Here is a 25,674-nt window from a genome sequence, read left to right as displayed (position 1 = left end):
TCAAGGATTATGGAGAAAAGGCAGGAAAGTGAAGTTGAAGATGATCAAAACAGCCACGACTTGACTGAATGGCAGAGGGAGAGCCGGCAGACTGAATGGCAGAGGGAGAGCCGGCAGACTGAATGGTCTTCTTCTGCTCCTACGCCCAATGGGGTACGAGAGAGCATGATTTAAGGAGATGCCACCTCTGTTGACAAATATTACGTGGGTGGTAGGCGCATATGCACCAGATAAACAGTGTCACCGATTCCCTCCAAAATCAACACTGATCGTAAAAAAGGTTCATGAGCAGGCTGGAAGCTCCAGAAAACAAAAGTACTCCAACAAATGAACTTTTGTCAATACTGAACTTTAATTATAAAGACTTTAACTGAATCATTTCACAGAAATAAACTCTCCACAGGGGAAAGATCTTGAGCATTTTTAAAGGGATTTATGCTCATTTATACAGGAACAGACCATTTGACCTATCAGGGTTACACACAACATAAGTCTCCTCCCTGCTTACTTCATCACATCATGTTTCCTACATGAAAACAGTCACTACACTTCTAAAATATTTAACAGGCTGTAAAGTGCCCTGGGATACCCGGAAAATCTATATGAACAGAAGTCTTTTTCTTTTCAGGAGAAAGCCCTTCCTGATGAAGGATTTTTGCGCGAAACATCAATTTTCCTGCTCCTTGGATGCTGTCTGACCTGCTGCGTTTTTCCAGCACCACTCAAATCTAGACTCTGATTGCAGCAGGAGACATTGTAAGTCAGCATAAATACCTTGGGCCAGAAAGGGCTTGGAAATCTAATCAAAAGACAACTGAGTTCTGGTGGCAATTGTGTGTGGGATTTTCAGTCAATAACTAACAATCTTTTAACAAACACCAAAGGGCAATGGGTGTCGATCAATTTTCACTGCCTTACTATAGGAAAGAGAATGCGCAGCTTACATTTATGGAATCTTTCCCTTCCACTTCAGTCACCCCTGATGTAGGGTTCATGCCTGAAAGGTTGACTCTCCTGCACCAGGATGCTGCCTGGTCTGCTGCTCTTTTTCAGCGACACACAGTCATATCAGAAATAAAGCAACTAGCATGTGGGGCAAGAAAGACGACATGTGGTATTTTAAGTTTACCAAAAAAAATTACTTCTTTACACTCAAAGGCTGCACATTGAATTACAACCTTCAGTCTCTCAAATACTCATATGCAAGATGACAAAGTCTTAGTTACATTCTAAATTGTTAGAGAGAAATTAGCAAAAGGGTAGAAAACAGGTACATGTTACCTACCAGGGTTGGGAAGTGATGGGTGATACTGAACAGGCTGCTTCTGATGTTAGGACCTTTATTGATTCCAAGACTTGGATGAACAAACAGAGTATAAATCAGCAAATGTTTAGCTCATATCAACTATTCACATTCTAGCACAGCCATGCGGCCTATGATATTGAGCTCTGCTCTCCTAGACACAGTGGAGCCAAAACAAACACTCGTGGGAGTGCAGAAAACAACTTATCCAAAATCAAAACATTTGGAATTGAGGAAAGATGGAAGAAACTTGAAATGTCAAGACTATTATCAGTAGAGGAAAAGCAAGTGCAAAAAATGCAGAGGTAAACTCCATGAGTGAGGGAAGGGGATGGATTCAGGCATGTAAAAGGTCAGATGACTGATAGAAGGTTTTCAGAGTGAATACATGGAATGGACTTCCAGCTGACAGCAGAAGGAAAATCCCAACTTAGGGAACTGGATCTTTGGATTGATAACCACAGTTGGTCAAATGGGTTCCATTTCAGGAATAAAGCTCTGCTCAGTAATACTGCATCACAAAATCACAATACAGTACATTGAGTTCTATTAGTGAGCCACAACAGATATTCAAGTGTCAACTGTGGCAGCATTCTAACCTTTAAGTCAGAACAATATGGATTCATGCTATATGTTAGAAACATGAATATGGAACCTCAACAACACTTCCATGAAATGTAGAGGGCTGAGTAGATGTAAAAGATTCCACGTCACTAAGCAAAAAGTAGGATTGTTCACCTTGTATCCTAGCCAACTAATTAGTTAACTGCTCTTTGTGATACCTGCCATGATTCCTATATTACAATGACAACACTTCATTAGCTGCAATAAATTTGGGATATCCAGACTTCAATAAATATATAATTGCAAGCTCTTCATTACAATAAATTAATGGATTTCCTAATATTGTAATTAGTTGAAAAAGTCCACACACGCCACTGTATGTACAGGTAAATTAAACTGAATCCTTTGTGATGTTAGAACCATTACTGATTCCAAGACTTGGATGAACAGACAGAATACAAATCAGCAAATGTTGAGCTCATATCAACTATTTGGTTTAATCCTTTAAACCAAAATATATTCCTGAAGAGTGTTGTGGACATCAGTAGTGAAAATTATTTGTATGGCAGCTTCAGCAACAGATCTGTTATTAGCTATATACCAAAGAAAAGGATTATGGCTCCCATCTCTCATATTCAAGTACTCAAAGAGTGTTATAATAGTACAGTACTCAACTCAGGATCAGATAAAATTCATTCATTTCGGCTGGAATCAATTCTGCTCTTCTCAAGCTCTCCTTTTATAGAAATAAAAATTAGTATACTCCAGGGTTAAAAATCTAATGTGTCAAAACTGTGAGGATTTACTGTATAAAACAAAATGGAAAACTGTGTGAAGTACACATTTCTCTACCTTCACCTACATGTTAACATAATAATTTTCACGCTAACTCCAAGAATCAGTTTTCCAAAAGCCTCGAATTGGTGGATTAACTTGGAACATTATTGGATAGGAGCTGCTTTGCTGCAGGATTCAAAGGACACATGAACCACCAAATTACATGAGACTCCAGACCCACAGTAATGTGTTTGACTCTCAACTACTTTCAAGGCTACTTGGGAAGGGCAATAAATGCTGGACTAGCTGGCGATACCCACATTCCATGAATTAAAAGGATTCTGGAGCCAAAAGAAAATTAATCCAACCATTTCTGAAATTACACAAACATATAATCTCACACCTCATTACTGAATGACAGCCACCAGTTGATGAAAACAAAAGTACACTGTACATGAAACTGAAAGAATGTTCCCAATTGATTAACTGGTTGACATTTCAGACAAGTCATTACTTGACCCAACAAGCACTGCTTTTAAGATCGTTTTAACTTCATGTTAGGTCTTTTGCCAGGAGAATTGCTGTGCACATGATCAAAAGCTTAGGGTGCGTCTGGGAGGTACAGAACGAGTGAGCAACAGACAGAGACCGAGCATGCGAGCAAGAGCGTTTGAGTGACAGAGACATGATTCCCAAGTTAGGCTGAAGGAACAGCCACCAATGGCTGAATGATTTATGTTTTCCATTAAGCAACATCTTGTTAGACCCCCCTTTGCAAGCAATTGTGATGGATCAAAAGATGTATCACATGATCTTGTCCAGAATCCCACCACCTCTGTCAATACAAGACAGGAGTTAAGTCTCAATACATGCAAAAATCCATCTTTGTTAGCTGCAGGATATGTACAGCATGCATATATACAAATGACTCAAGATTAGTTTTGCCCACATTTCCTCTTTAAATCAAAGAAAATTCCAAATTCTAGCATTGCATCGGCACATCACATCAAACTGCCAAAGTCAAAATCTGAAGATTCCGTTAACATCATACACCAACGTGGGCTGCATGTGTCTTTCCTGTGGTTCTACTTGCTATGTCTGTCTTATCATTAATGAACTGACTAACCCAGGGGTTCACTAACCCCACAGCAATTGGGACTGCATGCACTTCCTCTTCCTCCAAGAAGTGCTGGTTAAGCAGCAGAGGCTCTCACTTGACAGCCTTGAGACTGAGGTCAAGGCTTGATACATACAGTTATGGTCCTGCTATGGTTCGGGGTAATGAGCTCAGAGGCTCCAGCACTGTCTCCATCATTGACTGCAAAATTATTCTGGGGAGAAAGCATCATGATTTGCTCTCAACTTTGTGCACACTCTCCACTCTTGCCCATACCTCCACACTAAAATCTTCCCTGCCTGCTCTCATCACTTCTCTTCACCTTGTTCTCATATAGCCTAATCAAAATTTTTCTATCACATTTGCCCCACACTTTTTTTAACAAATAGCACAATCATTGACTTTATTTTACTTCTCCAACTCACTAGCTCTATTGATTCTAGGAAAGTACTTGAGCACAACTAGTTGTATCGCATCTCTTTCAAATCAAAAAGCCATCAGAATTTTTATATTCAATTGAACAGAGAGACCAGGCTCCAAAAGTATTTGAAAGATGGCATCTCCAGTAAAATGGTGGTCCATTCAAGTTTTAATCTCATGCTCAAATAATGGATTAAGTCTTGAAAACACAGCCTACTGACCCAAACCAAATTATCTACCACTCAAGCAAGCTGATGAAACAACTTGATGACAAAAAATGCACATCATTTGTGTGCATTCAGTTTTCTGTGTATGACTGTGAACTAGCACCACCATCATCCAGGGCCAGAACCAGAAACAGGATGTACTCCACAGCATAGCAACAGGCTCGAGACCATTTGTTCCTGGAAGATATCCAATGATCTTGTAAGTCCTCAGTATTCCTAACTACTTCCACAGTTCCTGATTCCACAATAAATTAAGCTCCAAACTCAAAAGCATCATTTATCAACTGGTTCCTTTTCTAAATGAATAAAGGTGACTGACTGTACACACCGAAACGTCGATTCTCCTCCTTCTTGGATGCTGCCTGACCTGTTGCGCTTTTCCAGCAACACATTTTCAGCTCTGATCACCAGCATCTGCAGTCCTCAATTTCTCCTGCAGATTATTTAGACAAACATACAAACTAGAAGATTAGAACATTCACTCCCCTATAGCTTGCTCCATCCTGATCTGACAGTGACCTCAATCACATTCCTGCCTAGCCTTGATATCCACCAGTTTCTGATTAGACAAGCATTTATCCATCTGTGTCTTCAAAGAATTCAATGACCCCCACCTTTGATAATCTCTGAGGGGGTGGGGGAGGTGTTTAAAAAAAAAGTGTCAGACTCATGAATCTCAGGAAAGAAAATCCATCTTAAATGATATCCCCTTTAATTTTATAACTGTTGCCTAGTTTTACTCTATTTCACAAGGGGAAACCTGCTTTCAGTATCCACACTGTTAAGTTCTTTCAGAATTTTTGTATGCATAAGATCATCTCAGTCTTCTAAACATCAACGGATACAGGCCAAGCCTGCCCAATTTTTCCTCAAAAGATTAACCCTTCATTTCCGTTAGCAGCCAATTATTGCAGCCCTGGAAAATCTCAGTCAACTCAGTAGAAATAAGTCACTGCTCATTCATAAAACGAGATAAAGACTAGGCCAGATTACACTACAATGGTTTGTGTCCTCATTTATTGCTCAACCTGGTACGTTAATTTCCTTTGTGCGATTACCTGCAGAAACCTCAGAAGAATGATCTTTAGCTATTTATCCATTCACCAGAAATACCATCATTGATACCAAAGCAACCAGAAATCAACCCCTTGTAATGTTTCCACAAGTTTTAACATAGGTGAAAAATTGCTTTTAGCTTCATTAGGTGCTAACCAGCATTAGGCAATGCTGGAAGGAGGGACAGCAAGTGTGAGAGTGAGAGCAAGAGCAAGGAGCAGACAGTATTTGGAGAAAAGTACCATGCCACCGCCTCTACAGTCTTCATCAAATGCACATTAATTGGTCTTCTTTCTGAGAAATTCTGTTCAGAGCTAAAAGTTTAAACAATCTTTAATAAATTAAAATTTTCAGAGAGGAAGAGGATTCAGTGTGCGTTAATGAAACCTCCAGGAACAATGAACCTATTGCGCTCTAATGTAAAAGGGGAAATGAAAATGTAATATTGAACTTTCCTGTGTAGTTTTTGCACCTTTAATAACAAATTCAATTCAATGTAATCAAGTTGGATGCTTCACAAACAAGTGGAACAATGCAAAGGAGTTACGACAAATTTAATACATCAAGATTTATACAAGGGATGGTGCATGTATGGAACAAGTTGCCAGAGGAGGAGGCTAGTACAACTACAACATTTAAAAGACATTTGGATGGGTATATGAATAGGAAGGGTTTAGAAAGATATGGGCCGTATGGGACAAAGTCAGATTGGGATGCCTGGCTGGAGTGTGGGAGTTGGACTGAAGGATCTGTTTTCATGTTGTATGACTCTGTATGTGGTCAATTGCAGAAAAAATTAGTATCGGAAGAAACCAAGTGGGGAGAAAGGTTGGTTTAGTTTCCCTCACCTGACTAAAGATAGATTACACAAGACAACGAAATAGAGCAAATTTATTAACTTCACTCACTTCCAATTTTAAATTAAATTTTTAAAAGCTTGACCTTGCTCCCACGTCTCACCTCCAGTGTAGCACAACTGACAATCACAATCATTCATTCGGAAACCACTAACCACAGACATCTTGCAGCATCTTTACATCAAGTTACCACAGCACAGCCAGATCTAGGATAAAAAATATTGCTCGGAACAGCATCTTCAAAGCCAGCCTTTGAATCTTTGAATGTGGAGTATAGGGATATGGATTGAACATGGGTTTTCTTTTGCAGTTTCTTCCTATTTGGATTTGCCACGTGATTTAATGTCTGACACACGGCGGAATTATTTTACTTTTATACAAAGGAATCTCACTAGTAGCTCTGACAAAAAAAAACAAAGTATCTCAACTGGGTCATTTAATCAAAATACCAGACTCCACAAATCTATCAGTACAATATCAACGATCTGATTAAGTTAGATAATGTTGCTACAGTCAAAAAAGATTACTGCAAGGCCAGGTCCATTTCCATTACCTGCTTCAGGCAATCCTCCCATTACTTGAAGTACTGCTTTTCTAGATAATACAGTTTTTTGTTATTTGTCATTACTGCCAATTTCTTTCTTGTCCTCAGGCAATACCATTCTACTGCATCTATACATAAACTAAACTGAAAAATTCAGAAGGAGATTTCAATCCTAACTCAACCTCTCAATACTGGAAAAAGAAATTAATGAAAAATACAAACGGATTTGCATCAGTACAGTAAGAACCCAATCAATCATCGACCCAACACACTTGCTTTTTTTTGCCTTGGAGAATGTCAATTATGCCCTGCAACAGAGAAACTCCAGTTTTAACATATGCCTTAGAAACTGAAGTTTGCTTAAAGCTTCATAAATAGCTAAAACACTCGAATCCATGAACAAATAAACACTGGGTGGGAAACCTCACCTTCCCTGCCTTAATATTCTTCAGGACAGAAACATTACAACACCAGAGTGCAGATACACAGTTTGCTAAACAGGTTGCCAAAAATAAGGAAAATGATCATTCACTTTACTCATTTCAAAACTGAGAAGATATTGTGGTGGAGAAAGAGAGCAAGGGGATGGAGGTAAGAGGGGAGACTATATGAAGAGGGGGAAAGGGAAAGGAAAGGAGAGAGGGAGGGGTAAGAAGAAAGCAGGGCAGAGGGGGATCTTCCTGAAATATTACAACAGAAGTGCTTACTTCAGTTGTTATAAAGTCTGAGCAGTCAGTTGATGATAACACGGCCTGCACTTAGCCCCAGGGAATCGACGGACATGTGCACACAAGCTTCTGTTATTATCTTTTGAATCCTGTTTCATCAAGCAAAATGGAATCTTCTTATTAAAAACAAGCCTACCTTCTAAAATCTAGACAATCGTGACCAGTATACACTGGAAAACTATTACTCTATTGTCTCTTTCTACAAACGACTTCAAGTTATTAGCAAACTTGAAGTGTTTATAGAAAAGTACCTTTTTGCACATTCCATCATGTAAAGGTGGCCAGTTGGCATAAATGCCCTCCTGAAAAAAGATCAAGTCGCATCAAACTCTCAAAGCTGTAAGCCCAAATATTGCTGGGCTACTACGGGCTTTCATATTTTTGTTTGAAATTTCCTAATTTGTGAACCGTTGAGGGAGAAAATTAGGTTCAACAATTCTGTTTGAGTTATCATAAGCTCAGCAAGAGGATGACCAAACTCAGGAGGATCAAGCTTTTTAAACGTAGAAGCTATCACACTTACCTTCTGCAAAGGAAGTATCATAAATGCTCCACCACCACTCGCCTCCACAATTACTGCCACAAATTTGGGATTTACAGCACAGAATGAACTATCCCATGTGGCCCTGGAAACTCTGATGTCATCATAGCACTGGTCATTTTTCACAGCCTGTCCGAAGACGTGCCGAAATTTGCTCTGTCGTACCACCTTCCGCTGTTGCATCTCTGAAAGAATTTTAAGGCGACAAGTTAACACCACACAATCAACAGAAATGCCCATTTCGGAACATATAGCAACATTTCTAACAGACTTTAATGACGTCAAGATAGTTATAGAAAACTTTGATACAGACACACTGTGGCTCCTTCCTCTTTGTGTCCTGGACTAGCGTCGCAATAATTATAATGGGCATGTGAAATGTTTGAACTCTGCTCATTTGAACCTCCAAATAATACACACAGTGTAGATTCTGTATTTCCAAAGTCATGTTGGGTTATATCTTACCCTTCAGTTTCACAGGTCGAGGTTCTGGATGTAGGTTTGCTCACTGAGCTGGAAGGTTCGCTTTCAGACATTTTGTCACCGTAAAAGGTGATATTAATGAGACTCCAGATGAAGCACTGGTCGTATGACCAGTTTTCTAGTTATGTGTTTCGGGTTCCTTGGGTTGGTGATGCCATTTCCTGTTCTTTTTCTCGGTGGGTGGGGGTTGGGGTTAGGGTTAGGGTTAGTAAATGGAAAAAAAGAATCGGAAACGGCATCGCAATAGGTAGTGACCAAAGGAAATGACATCACCAACAGAGGGAAACCCAAACACCTAAATAGAAAGTGAGCCATATGACCAGTGCTTCATCCAGAGGTTCCCTGATAATGTCACCTACTATGTTGATGAAACATCTGAAAACAAACCTTCCAGCTCAGCAAGCAAACCTACAGCCAGTTATGAATATCTTTGGCATTGGGATCACGTACAAATTTGGATACCATTCCTTGCAAAGCTTTAAATTCAAATCAACAATGTACACTGAACAGAAGATGCCTGAAAAGTTGAATCCTCATCTAACAAGTAATAACGAAATGCCCAACTCCAGTTAATCTTCTCCAGTGATCTCCCACAAAGCATCTTAAAGACGTTCCTAAAGCTCAGACACATTATCCATTTTATTTTATCTTCTACCATGTCTATCACTTTCTCATATCTTTGAGACTCAAAACATAATCTTTCTTTCTTGAAATTAATGCTGCTCACAGCTAACAATGTTCTTAATGTCAACATATGGCGGTTTCAATAAAAAAAGTTAAACTTTTCCCTATCATAAATTTAGCTGCCTCTCCTATAATTACCTGGATAAGCCACCTCCCTCCTTAAATATGGGTGTCAGATTGGTTATTTTTAAAACCTCTGGCACACATCCATATCCAATGGAAACCTTACATATAATTTTCAGGAACTCTTCAATTTCCCTAGTCATGTCTCAATGTATCCAGTCAGGCCTTTGAGATTTGACTTCCATATTCATCTTATAATAGGACTTGATTCATGGTCAAACATCCAGTTTACTCCTCCTATCCAATACTTTCCCTTCAGTAAGCTCCGTACTTCAACTATTTTTGATCACGTTTGAGTAGTTTTATCTAAGAAAGAGAGGAGTGTAGTCTTGTTTGTTTAACCAGAGTTTGCTTTTTAAAAGGGCAGCATCTTGATCAAAAGGCTTTGCTGTGCCTCCCTTCTTTTGCTTGGAAACAGTCCAATGGAGATCCTTATATCAGTGAAAAATTTGATGAGTAAGATGTACAGGAGATGCACTCACTTGTTGGACAGATCAAAACTAGGATAACAGGTATAAGACAGTCACTCCTAAATCCAATTAGGAATTCCTGACAATCCAGAATGGCACGAAATGGGAACTTGCTGGTACATGAATTGATGAGACAGATGGTATAAATACATTTAAAGGGGAAGCTCAACCAGTACACCGCGGAAAGGAAACAAAAAGGACATGTAACAAAAGGTTACATGAAAAACTGCAGGCAACTGCACAAGCATACTCATCCAGAAACAAAAATGTAGGCAATTCCAGACCTGCTTAAATTTTTAAAATCATTTAAAAAGGACAGAAGATGCTTAAGTCCACATAGATACCAAAGATTTAGGCAAAAACAGTAAAGAGCTACTGCTGACGGAATATGAGCAACTAGAGGTTAAATTAAAAAGCAGAACCAAAAAAAGGTCATAATCTCTGGATTACTCACTGAGCCACAATCAAATTCCCAAGGTCAACAAGATGAAACAGTGGCTCAAAAAAAAAAATTTGGTGTCAGATCATGAGACATTGCCACCAAGACAGCGGAAGGAAGGAGTTCTTCCAGTGGGACAAACTCCAGTTGAATCATAGTGAGACTAGAGCCCTGGTGAATCGCATAACTAGGGCTATGGTTTAGGCTGAATAGTAGGGGGTCGGTTCAATTGCATGGAAAATTATGAAAAAAGTTAGGGTGGGTGTATGAGAGGCTCAGCAGATGTTAAAGTTTCCAGAACAAGTAATAGATTAGATTCCCTACAGTATGGAAACAGGCCACTGGCCCAACAAGTCCACACCGACCCTCTGAAGAGTAATCCACCCAGATCCATTTCCCAATGACTAATGCACCGAACACTATGGGCAATTTAGCATGGCCAATCCACCTAACCTATATATTTTTGGAGTGTGGGAGGAAACTGGAGCACCTGGAGGAAACCCACGCAGACATGGAGAGAATATGCAAACTCTTTACAGTCACCAGAGGCCCTAGTGCTGTGAGGCAGCCGTGCTAACCATTGTGCTGCCCGGGCAGAGGATATGGAAAGGGTCAGAAATCTAACTTCAGGCACGGTAGAGAAGGGAATGACTATGAAAGGGGGCCAGTCAACACAGCAGTACTTAGATGCAAGTATATAAAACAAGGTAAATGAGCTTGTAGCGCAGATTGAAATTTGTAAGTAGGAAGATGTGGATATCACAGATGCGGCTGCAAGGGGATTAGAGTTGGGAACTAGGTTTCCAAGGATATATACCCTATTGAATGGAAGGCAGATTGGCAGAAGGGGTGAGGTTGCTTTATTATTAAGAAATGAAATTGATAGCAAGTGCCTGAGACAGTAGACGTAGCAAATGTGGGTAGAGTTGAGGAACTGCAAAGGACAAAAAGATCCTGATGCACAGGCCTCTTAGCAGTAGTCAGGATGTTGGGAAGAAAACACAAGGTGATAGAAATGGTGTGTAAGAATTGTATTATTACGATAATCATGAGGGACTTCATTATACAGGTAAACTGGGAAAAAAAAGATATATAGCAAATTTGTGGAATGTCTAGGAGATTTGTTTTTGAGCAGCTTGTGGTAGAATCCACGAGATAACAGGCATTTCTGGACTGTGTTCTGTAATGAGGTAGACTGATTAGGGAGCTGAAGATGAAGAGCAGTGGTCATAATGTGATAGAATTCATCCTGCAGTTTGAGGGGGCAAAGGTGGAATGATATCTAACGGTATGACAATTGAGTAAAGGTAACTATAAAGACATGCTGGAGGAGCTGACCACAGTTGATTGGAAGGGAAGCCCAGTACGGAAGACAGTAGAGCAGCAATAGCAGAGGTTTTGGGGGGATAATTTAGGAGGCATAGCAGAAATTCATCCCAAGGAAGAAACATACTAAGGAGACAATGAGACAACCATGGCTGACAAAGGAAATCAGGAAGAATATAAAAGCAAAAGTAAAAACATACAATGTGGTGAAGACCAGAGCATTGGAAAGTCTTTAAAAACCAGCATAGGATGACTAAAAAAAAGTAAGTCAGGCAAAACCAGTGACAGTACGCTAGCTAGTAAAATAAAACAAAGATTCTAAGAAGTATTTTTATATAGGTGAAAGATAAGGAAGAAATAAGCTTGGATATTGGACTGCTTGAAAATGAATCTGGAGTAGTAGTAATGGGCAACAAAGAAATGGTAGAAAAAAAACTGAACAGGTGCCCTGCATCAACCTTCACAGTGGAAGAGATGAGCAGCATACCAGAACTTAAGTCGAGGCAAAAGTGAATATAGTAGCCATCACTAAGGTGATGGTGCACTTCAAGTCGAATGACCTATAGGTCAATAAGTCACCCAGGACATATGAACTACACTCCAGAGTAGCTGAGGAGACGATAGAAGCATTGGTGGTGATCTGTTTAATAAAGGGAGGAAGAAAACAGGAAACTATAGGCCAGTTAGCCTGACGTCTGTCATTGTTGAGATCTTACAGTCCATTATTAATGATGAGTTTGCAGAGTACTTGAAAGTGCATGGTAAAATCTGGCTAAGTCAGCACAGTCTCATCAAGAGTGTCATGCTTACAAATTTGTTAGGATTGAGGAGGTAATGAACAAGTTAGACAAAGGAGAGCCAATGGAAGTGACTTATTTGGATTTCCAGAAGATATATGACAAGATGCTGCACAGGAGATTGCGATGCAAGAGTCAAAGATGTTAGGGACATGTTAGGTATTGGCATGGTTAGAGGAGTGCCTGACAGGAAGTAGGCAGAGAGTAGGGATAAAGGTTTTATTTTCCCAGGATGGCGGCCAGTGACTAGTGGAGTTCGATAGGGGTTAATTTTTGGGGCCACAACTATTCACGTTATACATTAGCAATCTGGACCATGGAACTGAGGACATTGTTGTTAAGTTTGCAGATGACAAAGATAGGTGGGGAAAACAGGTAGAGTTTCTAAGAAGTGGGAGGCTGCAGAAGGACTTGAACAGACTAGGAGGGTGAGCAAAGAAATGACAGATGGAAAACAAAGTCGGAAAGTGCGAGATTGTGCACTTTGGTTGGGAAAAGCAGCACAGACTATTTTCTAAATGGGGAAAGGCTTTGAAAATCTGAAGCTCAAAAAGGGATGCAGCTGTCCAGTTCAGGTTCCCATGTAGTTAAGGCAGCAAATGCAACTTCAGCACTCATTTCGAGAGGACTAGAATACAAGAGCAGACATGTACAGCTCGCGAAAGGCCCTGGCCGTGCCTCGGGGGCGGGGGGGCGTGGGCCTTGGCCGTGCCTCGGGGGCGGGAGGGTGTGGGCCCTGGCCGTGCTCACGAGTGGGGCCCCCTGGCTTCCTGAGTTGCAGAGTCTAGAACTCGGGGTCAGTCTCAGGATAACCTTTAGGGATTGAGCTAATGTATTTCTTCTGCAAGGAGTGTGGATCATCTTCAAAATTGTGTCTTACCTGTAGGTTTGTGGGAGTTTGGGACGAAATGCAAAAGCAGAACTCAATCTGGTTTAGCAGTTTAATCCCAAGTAGGATCAAGAGTGGCCTAGGCACTGCACACTACGCACTACACTTTAAATTTCCTGGTAAAAGGCTCCATGTCTCACAGTATGTAAAGTGATGACACAGCAGCTGAGTTCAAAATGCCATTTTATATTGTTACAAGAAAAGCCCCTCATATTATTGGATTAATATCAAAATAGGTGTTACTCTAGCTGTCTCCAAATAATGTTTTGGAATCCAGGTGTTTAAGATACATCCGTGGTAAATGCACAGCACAGGAGAAGGAAATGGTATTATCCAAGGTATTTTCAAAACTCAATAGCCCCAACGCACTTGACAAGCCTGCCACCAACTGAGCTGCTGGGTGACAGTAAGAGACAGAAGCAGGTTTGGTCACTTTTGAGCATCAAGGTAGCAGCTCCTATGTGTGTATTGTTGTGAATATTTCGAATACACACATGGTTTTCCCTGTCCGGTGTGGAGGTTACCAGGCTGAATCACCACTTCCTGATTGCTACTCAGTGACGTAACTGGAATGCAACTGTGATTCTTCCTACAAAATGGTGCAGCATAAAAATTGGAACATTAGGTACTTGCAAGACCCCAACTAACCATAAGGTAGTGCTTCAAAACAGAATGATGGCAAAAGCCAGGGAAACTAAAATGCTGAAGACATGCGCAATTATAGCTTCACAAATCTTAGCTGTACATTTCAGTTTCCTCTGGCACAAACAAATACCTGTTAATCCACTTTACATCAGGTCAAACTTGATTGGTTCCAGAGGAACTCAATTCATTATGTATCTCATTTCAATGTTCCACTAAAAGTATTATTCCATCTCTCAGAACTTTCTGGAGTAGCTCGTTGCCTACCTGCACCCTGACCCCAGTCTACACCATGCTTCACACACTCAATCTGGTTCAAAGTCACTCGCAAACAGTACAATTGAAGAAAGCAATAAAGTAAAATATTCGTAAATTGAAAGAGGGACAAAAATAGAAAATGCTGGAAAAACTCACAGGTCTGGCACCAGAGAGAGAAACAGTTAATGCTGCAGATCAATGAACTTTCATCAGAACTGGGGAAGTCAGAAATTTAATACTTTTGAGGAAGTGAAAGGGGGGTGGGGATGAGAAAAAGGACAAGAGAAAGCCTGTGATAGAAGAGGTTAAAAGGAGAAAATAGTTCATTGCACAAAGCTAAAAGCAGTGAGACAAGAAACAATAAGATGCATTGAGATAGGTAAAAAGGAGAATCATGAACAGCTGCTACTCAAATGCCAAAAAAGTAGCCAGAGTAAAAAGAAAACCAAAGAAAAATTAAAACAAACAAACAGGGAAGGAATGAGTGCACAACTGAAATGGAGTGGACACAAGTTGAATCCTTTCAATTGGTGGGGGCAATGGTGGTGGGGTGACTCTTGGTTGAGGAAAAAGCAAAACGATTCAGGAGTGTTAGCATGGCAGCTAGCAGAGGAACAACAGATGAGATAGAGAATGGAAGATGCAGAAACTGGGAGAAGCAACAGAGACTTTACAGGATGCAGATATGGTAACTGTGGAAGGCAGCAACTGTGTACAATAAAAACAAAGTGCTGCAAATACCCAATAGGTCTGACAGAATCTGTATTTTGAGGGAAGCAAACAAATTGATATTGCTGATGACATACTACAGTTACCAAGAAGAGATCTAGAAAGGGAAAGGTCCAGTTGGAGACTGCCAACTACCATCTAATAGTTGCATTAGTGTAAGTGCCTTGGCATTTAACTACAGGAGCCATTAACATGCCTCAGGTCCATTGTTGCTTTAACCCTCATTCTTCCCACTGCTCCACCTAACAGAAACTCTCATTCCAACCTTCAGAAATTTGAGATTTTTCAAATATCTGCTGAGTGTTCTGACTCAAATGCAGTTCAGCCACCATCACTATGTTCACTAGCTTATATTAACCCTTGTTTCAGCAAAGCTTAAATTTCAAAATTTTCATTTTTGTTTTCAATCCTTTCGTGGCCTTTCATATCCCTACATCCTCCGGGAGAGAGAGGCAGAGAGAGGGAGGGGCAGAGAGAGAGAGAGAGGCAGAGGCAGAGAGAGAGGCAGAGAGAGAGAGAGAGAGAGAGAGGCAGAGGCAGAGAGAGAGGCAGAGAGAGAGAGAGAGAGAGAGAGAGGCAGAGGCAGAGAGAGAGAGGCAGAGGCAGAGAGAGAGAGGCAGAGGCAGAGAGGGAGGCAGAGAGAGAGAGGGAGGCAGAGAGAGAGAGGGAGGCAGAGAGAGAGAGGGAGGCAGAGAGAGAGAGGGAGGCAGAGAGAGAGAGGGAGGCAGAGAGAGAGAGGGAGGCAGAGAGAGAGAGGGAGGCAGAGAGAGAGAGAGAGAGGCAGAGAGAGAGAGGCAGAGGCAGAGAGAGAGAGAGAGGCAGAGAGAGAGAGGCAGAGAGAGAGAGGCAGAGAGAGAGAGAGAGAGAGAGAGAGAGGCAGAGAGAGAGAGGCAGAGAGAGAGAGGCAGAGAGAGAGAGGCAGAGAGAGAGAGGCAGAGAGAGAGAGGCAGAGAGAGAGAGGCAGAGAGAGAGAGGCAGAGAGAGAGAGGCAGAGAGAGAGAGGCAGAGAGAGAGAGGCAGAGAGAGAGAGGCAGAGAGAGAGAGGCAGAGAGAGAGAGGCAGAGAGAGAGAGGCAGAGAGAGAGAGGCAGAGAGAGAGAGGCAGAGAGAGAGAGGCAGAGAGAGAGAGGCAGAGAGAAAGAGGCAGAGAGAGAGAGGCAGAGAGAGAGAGGCAGAGAGAGAGAGAGGCAGAGAGAGAGAGAGGCAGAGAGAGAGAGGCAGAGAGAGAGAGGGCAGAGAGAGAGAGGCAGAGAGAGAGAGGCAGAGAGAGAGAGGCAGAGAGAGAGAGAGAGAATGACGAGAAGCAAGACGACAAGATCCTTGCATCCCACACAATGTCAGCTAATGTGGGAGCTCGGCTCAGAATCACAGAATCCCTACAGTGTGGAAACAAGCCATCAGGCTCAAAATGTTCACACCGACCTTCTGAACAGTAACCCATCCAGACCCATTCCCCTACATTTCCCCTGACTAATGCACCTAACTACATAATCCCTGAATGGTATGGGCAATTTAGCATGGCCAATTCACCTCACCTGCACATCTTTGGACTGTGGGAGGAAACTGCAGCACCCGGAGCAAATCCGCATAGACATACAGACAGGCACCCAAGGCTAGAATCAAACCCAGGTCCCTGGTGGTGTAAGGCAGCAGTGCTAACCACTGAGCAACTGTGCCACCCCCAATTCACGAAGTCAAGTGGTCAGCAGTTCAGCAAGAATCAGATAGGACAAGGCAGCTGCTGACAGACCAAGAATTTGGAAATAGCCAATCCACAAGGGAACACCTGAAGAACTGTGGTTTAATATTGAGGTTGAGAGTTAAATTATGAGGACAGGTTGGATAAAATTTAGATTGTATTCTTGAGTTTAGAAGACTATTAAAAGAATTTAAGTCGGTTAAAGGATTTAATGAGAGTGGATAAAAATAAAGCAATCTGAGGAAATTCTGAATGAGCTAGCTCAACCATAAAGTTTGAGACAGATTACACAGGCAATCACATCAAGGAGAAGAAAAAAAAATTGGGAGTTCTGTTCCATGAGACTTTGGATACTGCCAAATGAATTTTTCAAGACCAAGTTCAATTGATCTTTTGTGAGGGATGGTTACCAATAAAATGGATAATAGCCAGATAAAAAGGACACTGAGGTATGGATCAATCATCAACTAACTGAATGACTTGCTTTGACAATGAAATCCTTGAGTTTCCTATGTGACCTAGATGTGAAGTTTTGTTATGCAAAAATTCACATTTATGATATTTACATCCTTGGGACATCTCAAAACACCCACAGCCAATTAATCTAACGCCATCACTGCTGTAACAAAAGAAAAGATGGCAGTCAATTTTGTAAATGGACCAGCTTGAGGTAAAGTCTTAAACTTAACTGGACAGTCCAGCAGGAAAACAGTAATAGAAAGATGGAGAGAGTATAACTTCATCTATACAATCACGGAGGACCAATTAGCCCATTTATAATTGGCAGAAATCTGCATCAAAATGTAAAGTGCTTTAATGATTAGGAGTGGATTTGAGAATGTTGAAGTCTGGCCTCAGTGATTTGCCTGCAAAAACTGTTTTTTCCAAACTGGAAAAGAATTGATTATGTTATCTTCCTTCCCTCAAACACCCACATCCTCCAAGAACTATTTTAAGACCAAGAGCTGCAGTGTTGAACTAAAGCACACAGTGGCTCCTCATTCCAGAGGAAACACATCCTGCAAGGGAATTAAAATGCAGGAACAGTCATCTCGAATCGCTGAACACAGCACTGTGCATGTTTGCAGGGCAGGAGCAAAACTTTGTTCTGGAAAGAATGTCTGGTTACAGTATTTCTTTCTCTCAAAACATTCAAACATAATATTTCCCGAACAACCAAAACATGATAGTAAAATGACTTGCATGATCAAGTGACTGGAGATAAACAGCTTAGTGATATTCTGCAAGTATAGATAAGGCAGAACAAAGTTGTGATATGTATTATGGTTAATATACCTTTAAGAGGCATGTTTACTTTATTACTGCATCAGAGCATGTGACTTCAGAGTATAAAACTCTCATAATCCATCTTACTTCTGATCACCTGAAACATGACACCCTCCGGTTGTAATAACAGTTTATAATATTAGCTCATACACCTAGGAATGCACTGTTTGTACACAGGTTAGCTGAGGTGAACAACATGGAAGGCTTGGTCATCTGCTGTAATTTGCTTTTCACTTGATGACTCTGAACCTCATTGTGCTTGCATTTATACACCTTATAAACAGCTTTGTTTGCTGCTAGTGTTGTGCCATCTTGTTGGTCACTGTCATTTTGTCCGAGGGTCTGACATGATATTTGGAACCAGATTTCCTGCTCATGCATGTTTAATGTCCCTTGTTGCTACATGCTTTTACATATACCAGGAAGAGGTCAGTGTTTTTCTGATTGGGTGCAACAGCTGCATCTATCGCAGATTTTCTTGATTTGGTGCGCTTTGTTGATTGTAGCAAGTGTCTCTAAAAATATGCTTCAGACAATTATGGCTTCATCCTTTATCTATTTTTGAGTAACAAGTCAGTGATACGGCCCTTTTTAGATGCCAAAAAAGCCTCAATTGGTGGAGCCGATGACTTTTAAATTTCAAAAATGTATTTTATTCATAAAATACCTTTATATACATATTGCCACAAGAGAGTTCAGTTGTGTAAAGTGTTTATATATGGAGAACAAACAAATCCAAGGCATTTCTTACTTATTCCACACTATATTTATGTACATTTGAGGCACAGGTAACTGAATAGACCCCATTGTATTTTGGCCAAAAGACCTCACCAGCAGTGGTCTTTCCCCACCGCCTCTGAGCAGCAGCTGTCCTATTGCAGCTAGCCTCTCTGACAATTCTGCTTTGGAAAAGTCACATAAGCCCTTTGCTGCAGTGTCTTCTGATATGGACACACGACTCAGGGTTACTGTCTGGCTGACATACATTGGAGTTGAAAATTAGTTGTTAATCCTTGAATTAATTCTTACCCACAGCTTGTCTTCAAAATTCTTTCCAGATCTTGTGATTATGATCATCCATAGGAAGACCACATATGTTAATTCTGTGAAGCTCTTTGTTGCAAATGACAAAGTAAGATTTTTAGAGCTGTTTTCTCAAGATCATCTATTCCTTGATGTGTAAAGTAGAATTGTTTGAACAGTTTACAATTAAGTAAATAGATGACTAATGAGTTTCTGCCATCTTAAAAAGTTGAACTGTATCATCTTAAGTCCCTCATCTCATTACAACCGGTGAAAGCTTGCTGTGCACTAACTGGATCCTGCATTTCTTAGTGATCAATATGACCACACTTCAAAAGTTGACTGAAAAGTGCTGGACATTTCTTGAGGTCATGAAGGGAGCAGGCTGCAATTCTGTGTAAACAATATGCCACTGATGTACACTGCAAGTGATCTAAAACCAAATCGATTACTTAAACCTGGGTTGAACTACTAAAGATAACTATTAAAATCAAAAGTAATCTTTTAATTAGTTTAATTGCATTAAAAACACACACTGCTTGGATACCCTCCATACCAACAGTCTACTGTATTTGTTAGCACTCACTTTGTCCAAGATTTTCCTGTCTCTTTACATTTTCGACAGTTATCTCCTTCACTTGGATATCAGCCTTAATTGAGCAATTAGCCTCAACAATTAAACTGTTCACAAGTGACTCAATATTTCTTCAAAATAAACATTTCAGAAATGATGATCTATGGGTGGGTGATGCTCACAGCTGTTGCAAATGTACAAATGCAAGATCCCTCTAATACAATATTGTCTCAAAGTCAAAGCAAGACACCCAGCAGTTTATCATGCTTTAAGTTTAAATAATATCTTTACAATATCTGACACAAAGTCTTATTTCTCTGCCAAATAAAGAGAATGCAAGCCAGACAGACAGAGCGCTAGCACGAGCCAGACACACAGTACTTGTGACAAAACAATGGGGTGGGGTGAAATAAGGTATACGTGGAGCACACCTGAACATATGAACTGCGTAAGTGCACCTGGATGTTTCAATTGATCACAACACACCAATTAGAGAAGCACTGAATAACCGGGATCTTATTATGTAATCATCTCAAAGACAGGCTGAGAAACCTGGACAAAGACGAGGTCGAACATAAATCCACTTAAGCTATTTTTATTTACATGGAAATAGGAACACAGGAGTAGGCCTTTCAGCCCTCCAGGCATATCATGGCTGATCTGTATATTAACTCAATTTAATTTTGCTCCATATTGTCAGCTGCCTTTAACACAGGAAACATTTCCCAGTTTAGTGCATTTTTAAGTGACCTAGTATTCAAGTTGTCTGTGGAATGTTCACTATCATGTCTGATCTTGTTCCCAAATGGTATGGCTCAAATCTGGATTGCATTCCCTTGTTCTGAATTCACCCATCCAAAAAAAAGAGTATCGCTGTCTATTTCACTAAATCCCTTTCTTAATTTAAGGACCTTAATTAAAATCAACTTTCTACTCCCAAGGGAATCAAAGGCACACAAATACTGAAAGATAACTTCCTCCCTGTTGTAGTCTAGCTTCCCTTGGGATAAAGCCCAATACTGCATCTGCTTTTTTTTAAAATAGTTGTGTGCTAGTTTTGTGACTTATATACATTAAATCTCATCACTTTGGTCCTACACAGTTTAGAGCCTCTCTATTACAAAGGTAATCCTGTTTTGTCTCCAATTCAATATGCATAATATTAAATTTAGGTATTTTCTGTAGTTTTATCCCCTTATCTAGGTCACTTTGTAATTTTCTCCAATTTGTACAATTACCTACACCTCCAAAGTCTCATTTGCTACTTTATACTTCTTCAGCCAAATCATTATATATACACAAATTAGAAGGAGGCCGCTCAGCCCTTCAGGTCTACTCTGCTATTTAAAATGAACATGGCTCATATATCCATTCAGATGCCTTTTAAATGTTGCAATTGTACCAGTCTCCACCACTTCCTCTGGCACCTCATTCCATACACGTACCACCCTCTGTGTGTCAAAGTTGCCCCTTGGTCCCTTTTATATGTTTCCCCTCTCACCTTAAACCTATGCCCTCTTGTTCTGGACTTATCGACCCCAGGGAAAAGACTGTCTATTATATCCTATCCATGCCTCATGATTTTATGAACCTCTATAAAGGTCACTCCTCAGCCGCCGATGCTCCAGGGAATAAAACAGCCCCAGTATATTCAGCCTCGCCCGATAGCTCAAACCCTCCAACCCTGGCAACATCCTTATGAATCCTTTCAGAACCCTTTCAAGTTTCACAACATCTTTCCAATAGGAAGGAGACCAGAATTGCACGCAATATTCCAAAGTGGCCTAACCAATGTCTTGTACAGGTGCAACACGACCGCCCAACTCCTGGATCAGTGGTGCTGGAAGAGCACGGCAGTTCAGGCAGCATCCGAGCAGCGAAATCAACGTTTCGGGCAAAAGCCGATTCTTGATGAAGGGCTTTTGCCCGAAATGTCGATTTCGCTGCTCGTTGGATGCTGCCTGAACTGCTGTGCTCTTCCAGCACCACTGATCCAGAATCTGGTTTCCAGCATCTGCAGTCATTGTTTTTACCTCGCCCAACTCCTGCGCTCAATACTCTGACCAATAAAGGGAGGCATACCAAATGCTGCCTTCACTATCCCATCTACTTGTCACTCCACTTTCAAGGAGCTATGAACCTGCACTCCAAGGTCTCTTTGTTCAGCAACACTCCCTAGGACCTTACCATTAAGCATACATGTCCTGCTAAGATTTGCTTTCTCAAAATGCAGCACCTCACATATATCTGAATTAAACTCCATCTGCCACTTCTCAGCCCATTGGTCTATCTGATCAAGATTCTGTTTTAATCGGAGGTAACCTTCTTCACTGTCCACTACAACTCCAATTTTGATGCCATTGTTAGAACTGAAGCAATTAAAAAGTTAAGCCCCAGAACATGGTCACACCAGTATCCAGTTGATGTAGCCCTGTTCTCCAACCTCCCAACCAACTACCAACTCATGTTAAAGTTTGCCCCCAGCTCTGTCAAACCAAGAGTGCACAATTATTTCACAGTGACCATCATGACTAAACTTACAATCAAAATCAATATAAATCCTAAAAAAGAAATGCTATTCTTCATAATCTCAACTGGATTCTTAATCTCATTTTATTCAAAGACAACCTCTCTCTCCAGCTAAAGGTTTGGCTGTAGACAAACCTCAGATCTTTGAAGACCAGCTTGAATTACACAATAACAAGATAAAAGCCTGCCAGGACAATAGTTGGAGTTTGGGGGAAATTGAAAAATGTCCTTTTTTCCAAAAAAATCGTTCACAAGAGGTGGACACCTTCAGCTAGGCCAGCATTCTTTGCCCAGCCTTAACTGCACAGATGGCAGCTCAAAGTCAATCATTTTACTTTTTATAAGGAATCACATATAAAGCCAGACCAGGTAAGGATATCAGTCTCCCTCCCTAAAGGGCATTAACTGAACCAGACAGGTTTTTCTTTTGACAATGGTTTCATGATCATAAGACTTTTAATTTCATTTTTTAAAAAAAATTGAATTCAAATTCCACCATATCACATGGTGGGATCTGAACCTGGGTCCCCAGAACACTACTTAGGTCACTCGATTACTAATCTAGCAATAATACTACAGGCCATCCATTGGCTCCATGAGGTTATATACTTTGGCAGGGAGAACAGAGAAGCCAAATAGCATCTAATTGGAGAAAGACTTCCAGAACAGGGGGATTTGGAAGTCCTTGTCCATGAGTCGCAAAGAGCTAGCACCCAGGTTCAAGAGGCAATCGGGAAGGCAAATAGAATGTTGGCTTTTCTTTTGAATGGAAATGGAATATTTAACATTAGGGGGACTTTGCCAAATCTGTACAAGGCACTAGTCAGGCCACAGTTGGAATACTGTGAATATATTTGAGCCCCCTGTCAAAGGAAAGACATATTGATATTGGAGATAATCGAAAGGTGGTTCACCAGGCTGAAACCCAGCATGGAGGGACCAGCTTGGGAGGTTAAGTGAATTAGACCTGTATTCATTGGAATATAGAAGAATGAAAGACAACCTTACTGAAATATTAGGTTCTTAAAGAACTTAAAGTGGGTTCAGAGAGTTTGTTTTCCCTGTGGGAGAGTCTAGGACCACAGGGCATAAGTTCAGAATAAGGAATCACACATTTAAAGTCAGAGAGGAAGAATTTCTTCTTTAAGATTACGAATCTTTAGAATTCTGTACCTCAGGAGTGCTGTTGAAGTTGGTTCATTAAGTGTATTCAAGGCTGCAATATTTATTCAGCAAAGAAGCCAGAGACAGTGGTAGAGGCAAGTACAATTACATTTAAAAGACATTTGGACAAGTATATGGACAGGAAAGGTTGAGAGACTTGGATCAAATGCAGACAAATGGGAGTGGTTCAGTTTAGAAAACTTGGTCAGCACAGACAGTTTGCGCCAAAGGGCCGGTTTCTGTGCTGTATACCTCTATGACAATCATCAGGTATGAAGTGCTTAAGAAAAATGAATACTTTAATAACCATCGTATATCTTTAATGACAATGTTGCTCTTTGGGCTTTAAAAGTAAAAAATGTTTTTCCAACCCCTTTAATGAACAGATCACAAAGCATGACAATTCATTATACTTCCTAAGCAACGTCAGAAGATTAACAAATTATTCCGAAACCAGTATCACAGCTCTATTCGATTCACACCAACCCCATGACAAGGTTAGGGAGCAAAAGCTTGGATAAGAGATTAAATTTGATAGCTCTTTCAAAAAAGGCATGATAGAAGATTCTACTCCAAATGCTTAGAGCTCGACTGGGAGCCTTGGGAGAAAGAAGAGCAGCATGCGTGAATGAAGAAGTCGTTTATGACAAATTTGGAGCCGACAGGATACCTTAGGGTAACCTACAATGACATCCATCATAGTTGAGTAACACTGACTTGCTTTTCCAATCACTCTAAAGGATATGTAGGAACAAAAAATTAAAACAGTGGATACATCTCACAACCTCATCCAGGTATGGCTTGCATCGGTAAACACCCCAACATTCCAAGCATTCCAAACACACAAATCAGAGAACCCCTACAGTGTGGAAACGTGCCATTATGACTATGCTAAAAAAAAATTTCAAGTTCTGAATGAAATCAAATCTTTTCACCTTAGCTGCCTCTTTGGGTTACAGCAAGATCATCTTTTAAGATTCATTTTGAATTTTTAAACCTAATACTTGTAATTATAAAATTCTAGGGAAGGGGGCAAAAGGAAAGCAAGCTTATTAAATTCAATAAATTTCAAAAAGTTTTAAAAAGAAGCTCCTGGCCACTAAGGTATTTCTATAAACCCAACTTAAGATTGATAAGCTTAGTGAATTTCACAAGAAAATAGAGGGCGAACAATTACATAACCCCCAGAGTTGAACCCTGTTCCATATGGAGATTATTATTTCAGCAGAACCATGTCAAAAAAAAAAATCACAGCACACAAATCATTCAGAAAATACCAACCAATACATATCCCAGTAAGATGGGCAGAACCAGACGAGAAACAAATCTATATTCAAATATTCAGGAAGGCAAGGATCAATACAGGCTCAAATAACTTACCCCCTGCCCCAAGTCAAATGGATGTATCAATACTCATTAACCCACAAGATTTGGCTGAAAACAACAAATTCTTGGAAACCTATTCGAGCAACACCTTCAGGAGAAAAGGCTATTGAGAATTTTTTTAAAAAAGTACTGTATATGCTCCAAGCACATACTCAAAGTGAATATGTGAAATCAGTTCAGAACTCAGGATTTGTTTAATGATTGACGTAATTGGCTGACTAATGCAGAACTGACAGGGATCTGATTGCTAGGAAAAAGAGAGGACTGCAGATGCTGGAGATGAGAGTAGAGAGTGTGTGGTGTGAAAAGCATAGCTGGTCAGGCAGCATCCGAGGAGGAGCATCAATGTTTCGGGCATAAGCCCTTCATCAGGAAAGAGCCTCATTTTCCAGCACCACATTCTTGACAGAGATCCAATTGCAGCAATTTGCTTCAGCCAATCTAACTTACTCATTGTTTCAAGCTTTAACTATTTTTTTGTGTGCTAGACTCAATCTCAAAAGGTCTTCAATTTGTCCAGCTGACCACTATAACTCAGAACATAAACCACCCAGATAGGGGATGTGGAATAATGCGAAGAACCTGATAGAAGATCTCCAATCTAAACTAGTCAAAATCTTCCATCACAGGAATGAATATTGTACTGTTGTGCAGTGTTACCAAATTAACTCATTTCTGTTATGTTTTATTTGTGCATCAATGCTGCAGTAGTCCGCCTCACACTTGAACACTGCTGGACACTTCTCACCAAGATTTTAGGCCCCATCATGAATAAACAGTTAAATGTGTTTAATAACATTCCTGATCAGCACCTTAGGCCCTTGTAACTATTCATGTGTTTTATACAGCAGGTTGAAACTGTTGAGATTAAAAGTGATGAGTCTTGTCACAATTCCTTTTTTCAGTAATACTGAAATAGTTCTGTGTCATCCCATTCCCCATATTGTGAAATGGCTTTATATAAATGAATGCTTTTCCACCTTGTTAACCCACTACCCTTCCCACCAACATCATTGTTTACTCCAAGTTCTTATCTGAT

At 40.5% G+C, this 25,674-nt stretch overlaps 1 protein-coding gene across 1 annotated transcript in view; it reads right to left on the bottom strand.

Annotated features, from left to right (window-relative positions):
* coro1cb (coronin, actin binding protein, 1Cb) overlaps positions 1 to 25,674 on the bottom strand; it is a 145,920-nt gene that overhangs the window by 90,111 nt on the left and 30,135 nt on the right. Inside the window, exon 2 of the mRNA XM_060843508.1 lies at positions 8,117 to 8,319. Coding sequence (XP_060699491.1) covers positions 8,117 to 8,317 — 201 coding nt within the window. The 5' untranslated portion in view covers positions 8,318 to 8,319. The remainder of the gene's footprint in view (positions 1 to 8,116; positions 8,320 to 25,674) is intronic.

The sequence above is a fragment of the Hemiscyllium ocellatum genome, chromosome 24 (assembly GCF_020745735.1).
Source record: "Hemiscyllium ocellatum isolate sHemOce1 chromosome 24, sHemOce1.pat.X.cur, whole genome shotgun sequence".
In the NCBI taxonomy this organism is placed as follows: Eukaryota; Metazoa; Chordata; class Chondrichthyes; order Orectolobiformes; family Hemiscylliidae; genus Hemiscyllium; species Hemiscyllium ocellatum.
This window is presented reverse-complemented; position numbering and strand designations above follow the sequence as displayed.